At 40.2% G+C, this 15,018-nt stretch overlaps 1 protein-coding gene across 2 annotated transcripts; it reads right to left on the bottom strand.

Moving 5' to 3' along the window:
* Positions 1-118: 118 nt before the first annotated feature.
* heg1 (heart development protein with EGF-like domains 1) lies at positions 119-12,046 on the bottom strand. 2 transcript variants are annotated; one of them, XM_063499548.1, is made up of 14 exons: positions 11,604-12,046; positions 6,292-7,300; positions 5,506-6,008; positions 4,501-4,614; positions 4,186-4,308; positions 3,997-4,073; positions 3,847-3,902; positions 3,340-3,515; positions 2,768-2,902; positions 2,469-2,511; positions 2,347-2,384; positions 2,117-2,204; positions 1,447-1,624; positions 119-1,320 (listed from the first exon to the last, which is right to left on the bottom strand). In XM_063499548.1, exons 1-14 carry the CDS (start codon positions 11,875-11,877, stop codon positions 1,177-1,179), a joined length of 2,958 nt encoding a protein of 985 aa, XP_063355618.1. In that variant the 5' UTR covers positions 11,878-12,046; the 3' UTR covers positions 119-1,176. The 2 variants fall into 2 exon arrangements, with proteins under 2 accessions (XP_063355618.1, XP_063355619.1); XM_063499549.1 differs by having other exon boundaries at positions 3,340-3,500.
* Between the last annotated feature and the right edge of the window lie 2,972 nt (positions 12,047-15,018).

The raw sequence follows: 15,018 nt of genomic DNA, 5'->3' as shown, positions 1-15,018 counted from the left end.
CATTACTTTTTGGCAGCAAAGGAAACAGAAATTAACCTACAGTTGAATAATATAAAGCGTGCCATTTATCTCAAACATATAGGATTTAAAGGTTTAAAGAATGGAGTCCCAGAGAAAATGCTTTGTAACATTTTTTATTTAAATAAGCTCATCTGACTAAAACGCCAGAATCAACACCAAGTTAGAAAATATTCAAATAAAAATAATAATCCACGACAGAAATAGCTAATCATGATACATCTTTACATTCAAATATTTAACAACAGTAACGATACAGATTATTATTCCTCACACACTTTCATTCTTTAACATACACACGCATACACACACACACACAGGCACACACATACTTATTTAAAGCCACAGGTTTATCCCTCTAAAGTCAGTGTGTATGTACGAGATGTTATGCTACATGTCATTGATTTGGACATACAAGGAATAAATAAATGTTGGCAACAGACTACAAAGTCATTCCTAAGTTTCTACTGGCATGAAGCTAAACTTTGTTCACCCTTCAGTGGTTTGCTGTTGTCATGTTGAATCAATACTTTATGTAAGAAGATCACAGCATTGGCACACACATGTTAAACTTTCACTTACAGAAACTACATTATCTGTGTTTTTGCATGTCTGCTTGCTACATTTTATTTGTGGTTTATCCCTCCAAAGGATGCTGCATTATTTTTTTATTGTGTTTTTCCCCATATCTGGTGAGCACAATGGGAACATCATGAATGCTTTTATTTATCGTTAAGCAATTTTTTTCAAGCAAAGCTGCAGTGCATTACCAGCCAGCAACAGCATAACTCTGGCAGCAAGAGAGGCAGACACGATGTTAACTGTAATGGATCACCGACCTACACACTGGAGCAAATTAGTATTGGCGGTTGTATGTAAGGCAGGAAAAACACATTAAATACAACATCAGCACGGTGGAAAATGCACGTGTTAATGTGAATGGGCCATGCAAAAACACTGAAACACATTTTACTCGCAAAAATGTGTACGTTTATAATGTGCAGACACACACAAACACGTATTTAGTGTGCAGGCCTGAATGCAAATGGTCAAATAGGGTTTGCACACAGTGACAGAAAACCCATCCTGACAAATCCCAACTGTTAGTATGAAAAAAATGGTACGTTTCTAATAGTTTGCGTGTTCACAGTGGCCCACTCAGAAGTAGTCTCTTCTCCTTGAATCATCACTGATGAAAGATGGGTTCCACTGGGCTGGGTAGATGCATGAATGGCGAGAGCCTGGGAGACCCGGGAAGGGGTACAGGCCATTTCTGTCCAGGTCTGAGTTACGCAAGGCAGGCTGAGGGAAATAACAGAGGAAACAAAAAAAGGACTTTATCATCAACCACACACACAGAGAAACTAAGCCTTAACTTAAACAAGAGACAGAGACGTGTGAGAAGCGAGAAATGACATGTTCCCTTACAGAGTAGTAGATATCAGTCATCTGTAGCAGGTTTTTTGTGCTGCCGTTCTCTTGCATCTCTATTGTCTCTCTCCCCCACTCCATGGATATCCGGTTATTTTTAGGGAAGTCTGCGTACGGGGACATCTGCAAGTCTCCACTTTTAAAGATGATCTTATTGATGTCATTTTTGTCTTTCCTGAAAGATTCCACATTGAAAAAACTTAAACTTGATGTTTTTTTTGTTTATAAATATAGCCTGTATATAAAAGATGGATGTAGCCACCATGATGGAAGTCTCTACTTGAGTATTTTTCCTTTTTTTCTTTTTTAACTCAGATGCCATAAGTCAAATGTGGATCTAGTATTTGAATTTTGTTCTTTTCTAACTCTAAATGGGGCCAGCAAACATCATGTTGTACTTAAGACTTGAAACATGTGAATTTCACCATAAATTCATCAAGAATATACCTGCTGAGGTTATAAATTGAGCAGAAAGACCTTTTGACTCCTACAGACTTTTTGCAATAGGAGGCCTCGCCTCCTATTAATCATTAAAAGAGCGTTATTTTATGGCACTTCCACATTAAGCCCATCTTTTACATACAGATTGGATTTATAATATTAAATAATATTATCGGGCAATATTCATTACATTTACTTTCTTGAATTAACAATGAAGCAAACTTACTTGCAGCAAGTGACAATGAGGGCAATGATAAGGATGAGGAGCAGGGCGCCCCCTGCAGGTGACACTACCACTGCAATCAGCTTGTAAACTGCAATTGCAAATAGAAACACCTTAAATATTATTCTTATTACAGCTACAAAATAACACAAAATTACACTTAAGAGATTTAGCACATTTAAAGATATAAGAAATTCTATATAAGATGAATACGATTGGTGGGCTTGACTTACAATTTCCACAGTTGAATCCTCCAAAACCAAACATGCACCTGAAATAAAGAAATGGAAGCGTCAGTTGCCTTGAATATTTTCAGAAAACAGTACTGACAAGAAACAAAAGGAAGCAAACTTACGGGACACAGGTGCCATTTTCTAGTTTGTAGCCATCTCCACATTCTGAAACAAGACATTTTGTTCAGTGACTTGAAACAACACAGTTTGGTAAATAGGTTTCAAAGGCCTGGCCAGTGCTGTTTTATTCATTTTTGGCTTCCTCAGTCAAATTCTCATTCAACGTGTAGCAGTCAAATTTTAGGGGAAACTGGAGACATTTTGAGACATTAATTTCCTTGATTTAACGTTTTAATTTGACTTCTCTCAGGTTGGTGACATGTGAGACAAAAATGCAACATGTAAATAAAGAAGAGCTTACCTAAGCAGGACAAATCGTCAGGATTGTGTTTGTAGTATCCTTCACGGCACTGGCAGTACGCGATACCACTGGTGTCCGTGCAGCTGGAGCGCTCTTTATCACACTGGGTATTCTGAGCCGCACAAAGACTCTCCACTGGAACACAGTACGGACAGAAATAATCTCAGCTATAAAAATCTGATCATAAAACACAATTTTTGTTAATAGTTCCCCTTTGTTTCATTGAAATGAATAATTTTGACATGCAGAGCTTGTACAGTATATTTTAGCATTTAGAGGCACAGCATCAGTGTCTTGTGATATGATTATATGATTACCGGTAGTGTCATGTTGTGAAATAAAGCTGTTATATGATGCTTTGAAGTTTCTGGCTTATACACATGCAAAGCTTTTTACAAATATATCACGCCACAGTTCATTAAATGTTTTTATGGCTAAATTCTGCCCTCTGGTGGTTGAAATGAGACTGCCCTAAATAAAGTTTACAATAAGAGCAGTTGGAAAAATGATTTAATCAATTAAAACAAACACAGTTAATGATTTCCACTGAGATTTCTGGCTATCACACTCACCGTGGTAAGTGAGCTTGTATTTCAGGACCACCTGGCAGTGGGCTAATGCGGAGCTGCAGTTTTTGAGAGACATCTGGATGATGTTGTTGACCTCAGTGGTTGTCACATTAGCGGAGATGGAAAACGTGTTAGCAACCATGATACTAACACCATCCTTCTCTCTATGGGGAGGAGATCTGAGGTCAATATGGAGAATTTGTTGGTGTTGTAAATAACAAGAAAACAAGGTTCTAATAGATAAGAGAGATCCCTTTTAACTAGCTAAGTTTTAGCATTATCAAGAGAAGAAGAAGAAATGCCAAAAATGCAGATCTTTGAAGTTGAATGATGAAAAACTGAGAAAAAAGTAGACCGGCACTGGAAACATTACCTTATAGGATTGTAATTCAAAGATTTGCTTTCTTCTGAGGTTACTAACAATAATTACAACCACTTTCTTTAAATGCATTTTTAAAATATATAACAAAAAATACAGAAAATGTACAGAAATTCAATGCAAAAACGTACTGCTTGGTCACTGTTGAGCGCCTGTAACCTCGGATGACAGAAAGTGAAACATTGAGCTGCAGGAAAGACAAAAACAGGAGCATGTATAAGATATAATCCACGTAAGCTTAGTGAAGCGCAGAATATGCAGTGACGCGAACTGCCTCTCACCAGCTCGATGATCTCTCTTTGGATATCAGAGTTATGTAGTGATCCGTTGACACTGATAGTGCAGAGAAACGTCTTAGCTATTAAGGGGGAAAAAAGTGTGAATTAAAAAAATAAAAGGCCTCTGAGAAAATAACTTTGACTGGAGAAAAAAACAAACTCTAATGTCCTTTTTCTTTACATCGGTATTACCTCGGCTACATGTGCGTCCATCTTCAAGGTCAAAGCCCAGCGGGCATTCACAGCTGAATGAGCCATTCGTGTTAATGCATGTGGAGCCTTTGGGGCAGGGTTCTTGCTTACACTCATCAATATCTAAAGACACAGGTGTAACAATATTATATTTGGGAAGGAGTTCACCAAACTTTTACACCCTTATCACACTCTCTAAAAAGGGGTTGATGCAACATTTCATGCATTTTGTATTTTGAAAGACAAAACATGGAAAAACACACATAGTACCAATATTGTTTTTAAACTGTTGGGTAGAAGAGCAGAAAAGCTCACCCTTGTTGCAGGTCCGTCCCTCCCATCCTTGCTGACAGCTACACCTGAACTCATCCGGTTCATCAACCATACACCTCCCTTCATTGTTACAAGGGTTAGGCACACAGGGGTTTCCTAAAATGTACGAGTGGATAGAGGGTGTGTTAGCATTAATCAGGGAAAATATGATCCTTTAAAAAGGTTCGGTTTGACTTTTTAGGACATGCGGTTTCACTCTGACCTGTCATCCATCCTCCTATGTGCAGTTTTAACTCTGTTATGCAAAATCTGTTATATTTGAAAGATGATTTTTGGAGACTTCTACAACTAATTTCCATATTTTTCTGCTTCTGTAAAAGATTCATTGTTCCAAGTAGTGAATACATCCAATCAGAAAGAAAGATCAGTGCAGAATACCAGACCATTCACTGGGAGCTGCACGTTAAAAGCATTTCACACAAGTGCATCACTTGAAAATTCATCAGCAAATTCTTGAGACAAGAGAGAACAAATCCGTTTAACAGCATCTCATTGTGAAGAAGAGTCCAAGTTATGTGTATTGATCATTACTATGTCAGTGGTACTTTTTATTTTATTGCTTAGGACGGCTGCAATTCTCTAACTGCCCCACAGAAAATTAAATTAATCTGTCAATAAATTAAGGTTGAACTCTTTTTTGCTTTATTGCAACATGCAAAAAATCAGCTAATGTCATCTACTCAGATTATTAGTCACGTTCATGACCAGGAAGCACAGTTTTTGGGGAATATTAGAACCTGTGATACGCTGAATCGTTGTTGTTCATTTTCAATAGTAATAATATTGTAATAAGATCATGTAATTCTGAGGTAAATGTTCTTCCAGTTGACCTGATGTTATTGCACAATCCTCTATTAGTTATAGTTAAGAGGAAAACATGCAAATATGAAGAGCAACTCATACAAGAACACGATAAACACACATTTCTGCTCTGAAAACTGAATAATAAGTCCCGTCATTTGAAGAGAAAGAAGCTGACTAACTCACCTGGAGGTGGTGGTGGTGGTGGACTGGTGTGCTGAAAATCAGGGGGCGGTGTTGTGACCACCAGCTCTGTAGGACCTCTGTCTGTCTGATTCCTGGTGGTGTGCAGAGCTTCCGTACTCTTGGTTGGGGTACTGTGGGTGTAGGTTGTAGTGATGGACTGGCTGTGAGCTGTGGTGTCTCTGTGAGTTCCCGTGCTCGTTTCGATCTGCAGTGTGGTGACATTAGTGGGGTCAGACATCCCAGTCACGGGGCCCTCCGTGTTCCTGGGTGGCGCACGTTGGGTCGGTTGCGCTGCCAGGGTGGAGGCTACCGTGGAGGACGAACTGTATAGGACAGTGCCACTGGTAGGAGACTGTAGAGGTGAGCTAGTCATGGTGCTAGTCAGCCTTGCGGATGAAGTTGGAACTAGAGGAGGTGTGGTAATAGCCTCGGTGGAGGTTGTGGTGGTGGTGGTGGTGCTGAAAGCAGTTGATATGGTAGGGTTTTCTTCTGTTATCTGCGATCTGACGAAGAGAAAAATTAAACCTCAAGTCAAATGAAATCAAGTTCTGCTTCTACTGATCCTCACAGACAGGTAACGGGTAATATCTGCAAAAATCCAGAGTTAAGTACAAATGGATTCACAGAAGTGAAGGCTGACATGACAGCAGGGGGCGCTAGAGCCACTGATGCAAGCTTGTGAATGTTCCAGACACTTAAAGCCTTCTTTAAAGGTACAGACTTTAAAAACTTCAAATTATTATTAATATTCATCAATATTCTTTTTTTTTTTTTTTTTTAGCATACCTTTCTGTAACAGTGGCAGGTGAGGTGGTGAGGAAGACGCTAGTACCCAGTGGTGGCATATCTGTCAGAGACTGATTCGTTTCAGATGTACTACTACTGACAGTAGAGGGCACTGCAGTCAGACCCAAGTCGACATTTCCCTCTCTGGTCTGGGATGAAAGCCCCTCAGTGCCACTCTGAGTGCTGGAACTGTGATCTCCAGTTGAAAACTCTGTAGAAGCTCCAGAACTAGAGCCCAAGCCTTGCTCTGTTCCTGAAATGTTGGAGGGACCTCCTGCAGGTGAGGTGAAAGGAGGTGTAGAGGAAAATGACACTTGAGATTGATCAGTGCTGGGCTCTGTCACCCTGATAGATGACGTTGAGTCGGACGGCTCCTCTGATGTCAACGTGTGCTGTTGTTGGGTGGCATTGGGATGTCCAGTAAAACTCTGGGTTCCACTGGAACTCGCTGGGCTCCCAGTCTCTGAAAACACCCCTTTGAACGAGTCAGTCACGTCCCTTCCAGTAATCCCTGTGGACGGGGCACTGTGGGTGTAGTTCTCAGTCTCTGTCGACTTGGGAGAAATACCCCAAGTGGAAGGAGGCTGACGGGAGTTGGAGTCTTCTGTAAAGGCAGATGAGGTGCTGTTGCTGGAGGAGGAGGTAACAGACAGCAAGGTCCTCTCCCCAGCTCGGCTGGTGGTGGTGTAGGTGCTGTCAGTGAGGACGTCTGTGTGGGAGGCTGTGGCATCCCCCATTTGGAGAGTAGTGTCTGGGTTGTCTTGGAGTATGTGGCCCTTCTCTGTAAACACCTGGGTCCTATCCTCCTCTGACACAACATAAGAGATACCTGGCGCCTTGTCTGTGTAAGTCATGTCCTTCCAGTCCCTGCTGTTGCTGTTGCTGCTGCTGCTGCTGCTGGCCTCAGTGGCAGTTACAAAGTTGGAGGTACGTGGCTCAGTAGACAGTGGATTTGCAGTCTCTATAGACCCACTGCTTGTTTCTGTAATGGACTGTGTCTGGTCTGTGCCTAGGAATAGAGAAAAAAAATCACATTAGTAAATATTCACCAATATAAAATCATACACTTTTGAATCAGTTATGAACATTTTTAAAGATTTTCTATTATTAAAGAGGTCCAATTAAGGCATGTTAAAATGTTACTTTAACTCAGGGGTGTCAAATATAAGGCCTGAGGGCCAGAATGACTTCAATTTGGCATAAACCTTGGACTTTTGACTGTATTTGTACAAGTTTTACAGCTTTTCCTACCGATAAAAACCTATCCCATGGCCAATATACAACAACAGAGTAATTAATTATTAGAGTTAAAATTAGGACAATAAAATGACAAAAAGTTCTTTTTTCACCAATAACTATTGAAATTTCTGGGCTGCATGCAGCCCACCATGTAAAATAAGTTTGACATCCCTGTTTTAAATGATCTGGCAGTGATTTATTGGTAGTAACTGGATAAAATAAAATCTGTTGTGCCACATATGCCACCTCTTGAGAAATGAATATGCACTGGCTTTCTCCTTTTCTACCATATACAGCTGGTAACTTCATGAAATTGGGCTTTGCACTGCTGCAGCCACTTAAAAATTTAAAGGCAATCTTTTTTTTTTAAATATATACCAGCATCCTTCATCACTAGACTCAAAAGAGTGTCCCTCTTGCTGTACTCGCCTATATGTTGTACTTTACCTCCACCAGAGGGTGTTATCCCCGTCTCGCCTGTACAGTCTATAGTAAGAGACAAAATGCTGTCAGAATTTCACTTGCAGCATGGGCAATGATTTTGGGTGGAGAACAACTGGCAGCCAGCTTGTCTACTCTAACAATGGCTTGAAGTCCTAAATATGGTGGGGACTGTCTCTGTTGGGAATCAGCCATTTCCTTCCTAAAGCTGAGTGAGCACAAGGAACTGGCAGAAAGCTGTCACAGTGGATCTGGGTGTGTGCTCACATTCAGTCTTTTTTAGTCCGTGTGAAAACTGTTAAGTCATAAAAACTCCCCAAACACTACCACTAAAGGGGAAGAGAATGACTTTTAAAGTAGTGACTGTTGTTTTAAACGCTTTTTTCCCCAGGCATGTCCTTTTTACAGCTGACAGTAGAGATAGAAAGGAACCAACAGCAGAGAGCAACCGGGATGACATCCAGCAAAGTCTCCAGCTTGAATAATTCTCTCAAGGTTACAGTTTCCAAACATCCAAGATAATCTGAGCTTGTCCAGCACCTCTGGCCACATGTAAATAATTAATGTTGAACACATGTCAAACATTTCAGCATTCAGTTATCTATTTACACATCCAACACACAGGGGCTTAAAATTATTTTTAGCACCAACTGCTTGATAAGCTGACGACTGAACTGGGTTTCCATGTTTGTCACTGATTTTGCCTGCTGGTTGGCAGCGGTTAAACCTTTGTTTCCCTTGCAGAAAATACACTCAAAGCATTGCCTATTTTGGGAGCAGGTAGGTTTTTCCCCCCCTATTTGAGAATGTTTTGATTTTGAAAAGCTTAGAGTTGCACAACTTGCATCCCAAAGATGGATAGAAGAGTTAAAGCATCAGAAGAACTTAAGCATCAAATGTGTGCATGAGACAGATAGGGATAAAGACTGAGAGAGGTCTTTTTTGCCTATCTTGGTGCAGTGCTGTCTTACAGCTTATCTGGCTGGTGTCCTGGACTAGAACAACACCACTCTTGAGCTGAGTGTCAGTGCCACCAGCAGACAATATCCAGAACCAATGAAAAGGAGGGTTCAACAGCTAAACAGCCAGTCCACTGGGAGTCTAGGGGGAGAACTGGGCCACCAGACTCTATTTTTCCCTCTCACTTCCTCTGCATGTGTCTCTCTTATTATTTCATTTTCTCTCTCTGGATACCGTCTGGGCAACAAAACTCAGACAGGAACGTGGTGTTGGCAGCAAGTGACAGACACTCCCAGATCCTCAGCTACTATCTATCTCTTAACTGTTAACACAGTTGTAACTGCAGTCTTTTAACATCTGTTCCACTTCAGAAGCTCTATGGCTCGCATATTAATTCAAGCAAATGCAATGCATTTTGCATATTAAAGACCCTCAGATGACACCACAGCAGTGCTTTGAATAGACTGGCTTATACTCATTATGCAGGCCAAAGAGGGCAGCCAAGATGATCTTGCTAGGGTCATTGAATAAACATTAAGTGAGGAAAGTGAATCATTTCAGCCTCATCTTTCCTTTGCAGCATCTATGAAAATCCTAAACTTGATTTATACTGCAAAATGGAACTGTGTGCAACTTTAAGAATCAAGAATTTTATCAACATAATGATTAAAAATATCTCTTAAGTTCAAAGAAGCATGTGCACTGTAGTGCAACATTTGAGGTATCCTACTAACATGGAGACAAATCTTTTAAGTGTTTATTACATAGTGTGTAATTGCTGATTCCTACTCTGTACACTATATATTGTAGTTTATATAGTAATTAAGCAAAAGTTGCATTTCTAGTAGGAAAGTTTGTTGAAGTTTAAGGGCAAAACTATCAAAATAAAATGACGTAGTCATCGGTCCAGCCATTACTGGATGTTTTATGGTACATTATTATGCGTGATACTGGCTGTGTTATGTAACTTGATATTAAATATTTTCACATATGCCCCAGCATCAAAACCCTCCTTCTTCCCGCTGGCAGGAGTGTAGCTTAAACCAGCTGTGGTAGAGAAGAAATGTTCTTCCAGCACAGCAGCGTTATGCCTAAACCCTTCATTTAAGGGATAAGAGTGTTATCGGCTCTGCAAAGTAGAAATATCAGAAGTTAAAGTCCTTTCTCTATCTTTTATTGCTTTGAGTCAGTATGGCAATAGTTCAGGAATTTTATGAGGCATGCTTTTCTTCTTATAGTACGATGGATGATATTTGGCTTTGTGCACAGGAAATCAGACCCAAAATCCAGTTCTTTCATCCAAACTTCTGAAGGTAGTCATGGAGTGCTTAGGATGTGGATTCCCTCCTCCTCTTGCACCAAATGCTCTAAATACTTCAACTGCAGGTTCCTCTGTATTAGTAACATCTCTGCCAAGCAAAAAGAATCACACTCCACCTCTCCTGCTCTCATTCCTGTCCAGACGAACCGCATGTTTATGATTGTTTTATACTGCAGTATAAATGAGTGTCATACAGCAGTTTAACCATTGGATGCTCGGGTCCAGGTGGGTATAAGCTGATGAACAAATATTGAGGCTTTCAACACCTCCTGCTAAACAGGAAGCAGGCACCTGTGGTATTACGTCAAGTTCGAATGCAGATAAGATGTGACGAGTGATAACCTTGTCAGTAGATTCTTCAGTGTTTACTAAGCATTGAGTGAATGCATCTGTTCTGATAACGTTGTCAATTTTTAAAGCTGTCACAGTTCATGGCAAATACTCTGTTTACCTACAGTGGTGAGACTTGAAGTCGTGTAACGGTTTGAAGGAGCTCCAGGAGTGGAATATGACCTTCTTTTATAAGCACAGCTTAGCTGATGAGTTAGATTGGGAGCTTAATCTACATCAGTCTTCATATATAGTTACCACAGTTTTAACCAGAAATGTTCCAAACTCACAACACCCCCCCCCCCCCCCCCCCCCCCAAACTATTAGCTTTAGGGCCTCAATCCTGATAACACTAACCTCAAGATCTTTGGGTTTTCAACCAGTGGTTGAACACAGCAGGGAACTTGAAATGAGAGTAAATGTGGTAAAATTGTTTTTTAAACCATTATAACACCAGTCAATGCATATACATTGCTTCAGCTCTATACTGTTTGCAGTTGGCAAAGCAGCTTAAGAAAATTAATTCTAGTAGCCTTTCTAAACACAATTTCGCAAAATACAATTTCTTAAAGTGGGATGTGTGTAAAAGTTTTGCATGTGTGTAAAAGTTTTGATGGTCAAAAACACACAAAGAGCCATTTCAGGATGGGATTATAAAATAGGCTTTGGGACATTTATAGTGAGGCATATAGCTGGAATACTGCACACCTGGCTAAATCTGGCAGACATGCATGATGAAACTAAGCACTCGTGTTATTATTTCATTTTCAAAAATAAAACAATACACAACACAGTCAAAAATAACCGAAATGGAAACTTTGTGTTTAGACAATTTTTCTTTTAAAATCATACTTGTCAATAATAGAAGACCACTAACTTACAAAATAATGTTGAAGGATCTCAAATGAACTTTTATGGATCCTTTTATGTTACCTCACTTCAACAGGCCGAAATGAAAAGGAGATCTTTTCAATTATTGTGCAGCACTTGCCACTGCAGGCCTCACACTCGGAGCTCTTACCGAAGTTTCCAGCAGTAGCAGCGTGAGTTTCTGCAGCGTGCCTGAGCAGGAGGTTTCTCTGTGATGGTGTTAAAGTCTCGCTGGAGTATGAATTTGAAGTTGCGCTGTTTTCCACGCTTCTGACTTCATCCGTGGCCGCCGAGTCATCCAGTCCTGGAGTTGCCGCATTCGTGCTGTTGTTACTGGGGGTCCCAGCCCGGAGGGGCCCCAGCAGACCCAGATGGAGGACCAGAAGAGACAAACCGAGGACGTGATTCAAAAACCACGTTTCCATGATTTTTTCAAGACCCCCCAAAACGGTCGCCGATAGTTTCCGTGAAGTCGAGTGAATGCCGGAGAGTCTCCCGGGGACACCATGGGAGGAGCACTTCTGCGTTTAGTGAAGTTTTAATGGGAAATGAATAAATCCTGGTGAAGGTCCGGAGGAGATCCGCAGCTCAGACGGCGGGGAGCGGAAGATAACAGAGCCGAGGCAGCAGCCTGTTATCTCAGCCCGGGCTCCTCCTCCTCCCCGCGCGTACACACACACACACACACACACACACTGAGAGTCCCGTTACTGAGCCCAGTAGCGCCTGTTGCTGTCTGCAGGTGTCGGAAGCTTTGCCCATAAATATTTTCCTTTTCAAGTGAAGTTTTTAAGAGCTGATAGTTACTCACATCACCGAATAATCCCTCTACTCCGAGTGTTACGGTAGCCTATCATTACCTGCTGATAATAACCTGTAATCACAGGATATAGTTGTAAAAATCACTTCTGTTGTTATATAGAGTCTTAACCACAAAGATACCCATCTCTCTCAACTTTTTAAAATATTATTTTATTGTCTATTAGTTCGTATCTTGAGATTTATTTCCCCACAGAACTTTGCTTTTAATCATTCAAAACCCTCATATGTTGGCTTTCCAGTTGGGAGTGAAGTAAAAAGATTTTTTCCCCTTTTCTGTTAGTGCAATCACGTCACAGCAGGTTTTAAAAAAGTGATAAAATCATGTGGAATTCTCTCAGTAGGTCAGCCCATCTGCTGCAAGAATCCATGGTCTTCATGTTTACTGCTTAGTTACTCTTTTGTGACTCAGACTGTATGTTTGTAGTCATTGTCAAGCTGTAGAATGAGCTTGTATATACATATCCACATAACATTCCAATTTTCCAGACATTAAAATATTTCTATTTCAGGTGGAGCCAGACTGAACTACCAGGCAGATGTTCGTGTGCTCTGGTTGGGATCAAAGGAACATCTGGGGGAAATGGGGTTCGTGTTATGGGTAGAATAACAGATAACTCTTTAGGTGACAAACATTATTTATAGCACATTTTATTCCAAGGGAAACTGTAATTAATATGTACTATTCCCCTTGTGGGACTAATAATAATAATCATAAAGGTATCTATTCTGCAGTTCATTTGTTCATTTTTTAGGCTATTAAGCAACAAAAGAGAGAAACATGCATAAATTTGTCTTGACACTTAACTGATTGTAAACATAATCAGCCTCTCAAACCAGTGCTGTGCAACACACATTGTTGGAACTTTTGCTTCAGTGCCTTTGGTGGTTGGTGCAAACAAAGCAAGCAAACAAATGAAAGATTGTAATTTAATGCACTTTCACCAAACCACATTATTATTATTTTTTATCTTCTGCAGACATTTTGCTCCAATCTCATTCCTGCATGACACAAAGCCCAAACATCCTGTAGGTCCAAAAGTGAGTAGAGTTTAGTCCTGTCTCCATCGTGTATTTAATTCCCACTGCTCACATTTCAAGCCATTGTGCCTCAACTGAAAGTCACTAACTTTTCCAACCACACAGGGTTTCTTCTTAGTCACTGCAAAGGCACAAAGCACACCAACCCTTCTACAGCTCAGCCCAGTGATAAGAAAATAAGTAATCAGTAGGTTTACAGACTTGTGTGCCTGCTGGCGGGCTGTTGCTTTCACAGAAACAGGATAAGAGGAAGTGGTTTTCACAGCTTTGCTCAAACACTGACTCTTGAACTTTGTGATACTTGCAGATCATACTTGTAACTAAAAACACCCCCCAAAAAACATTTAGCATGCATTTAATTCACACCAAATAGTGTCTTCAAAGATTTTTGTTTTGTTTTTTTTAAACCAGGAGAGCTGTTAAAGTGCTTCACGCACATGGGGAAAAAAAACCCTCATTATTTGATACATTCAGATATGCTATGAACACACTATACAGACTTTGAATTCAAGTATTTTTAGTCCCATTGTCACAGGTGTATGGTATGGTAGCGTAATAGATATCACTATCACAACAAGTACTTTGTAAAAATGTCTAAATAGTATTATTGCAAAGCAGAGGCATTTAGGAGCTAAAACAATTCAGGCACAAAGTGGTAGTCCATGCAAGGTAAGAGCAGGGTTACTGCATTCTGAGGTGTGAAGGGCATGAAAGTCGCAGACGCCTTACAGATTCAGTGACTGCAGAGCTCCAAACTTCCTCTGGCATTAACATCAGCACAAAAACTGTGCACCGAGAGCTTCGTGGCATGGGTTACTAAGGCCGAGCAAGATCCTGTAGATATAATGTGTAAGTGGTCCAGTACTTTTGTCCAGATAGAATACATTAAAACAAAGTTATTGCTTATGATTTTTGATTATTATGCGCAAAAAGATATGGAGACGCAAATCCCATTTGTGGTTGCGCCAGGAAGAGCATCCAGCGTAAAGCTGTCAAATCAAAACACGTGGAGCTAATCACTATGGCAATCCCTTATGAGAAGGGAGCAGCTGAAATTAGCTTTAGGTTTGATTGGAAATAGACCGGCATTTATAGAAGACTTTTGCAGTTTTACAGCCCACACAGCTCCTTGTTCTGTGTATGCAGCAAAATGATAGAGATATTCTATCAATGAGCTATAGCGAGTGTAAAGTACTTTGCTGTGCTCTGCTGGGTTAGCAGCATCAGAGTTCGTGACACCAACAGACTGAATAAACTGATTGTGGATTATCAGTCAACCTCACCAACCTCTGGACCACTAACTGGACAGGTTAGTGGGGCAGAGATTAGTTTTTCATTATTATTATTATTATTATTTCAACAGCTGTGACAAAAAAAAATCCCATATATAAGATAAAGTATTTGTCATCTATAAACTATACACTATGTTTTAAAAGTTTTGCATCTTAAAAGGCCATTTTAGAGTAATGGAATGGCAAAAAAAAAAAAAAAAACAGTTGAAAATTAAAGAGTTAAAGTTGAAGTTTATATTAAGAGAAAATAATAAATCTCTGCATTTGTCTGTTTGCATGAAAACTTGCACATTTTAGCTATCGCCTTTCTCTGACGTATCTTATTCTTCCACATAACCTTTGTGCAAAGCTTTGATTTCCTTGAACCACCACAGGAAAACAATTCGAGCCACTCTTAACATGTGAGCAGTATTC

This window comes from Pelmatolapia mariae, linkage group LG16_19 (assembly GCF_036321145.2).
Source record: "Pelmatolapia mariae isolate MD_Pm_ZW linkage group LG16_19, Pm_UMD_F_2, whole genome shotgun sequence".
In the NCBI taxonomy this organism is placed as follows: Eukaryota; Metazoa; Chordata; class Actinopteri; order Cichliformes; family Cichlidae; genus Pelmatolapia; species Pelmatolapia mariae.
The sequence above is the reverse complement of the archived record's forward strand: the minus strand, read 5'-3'. Positions and strand labels throughout refer to the sequence as shown.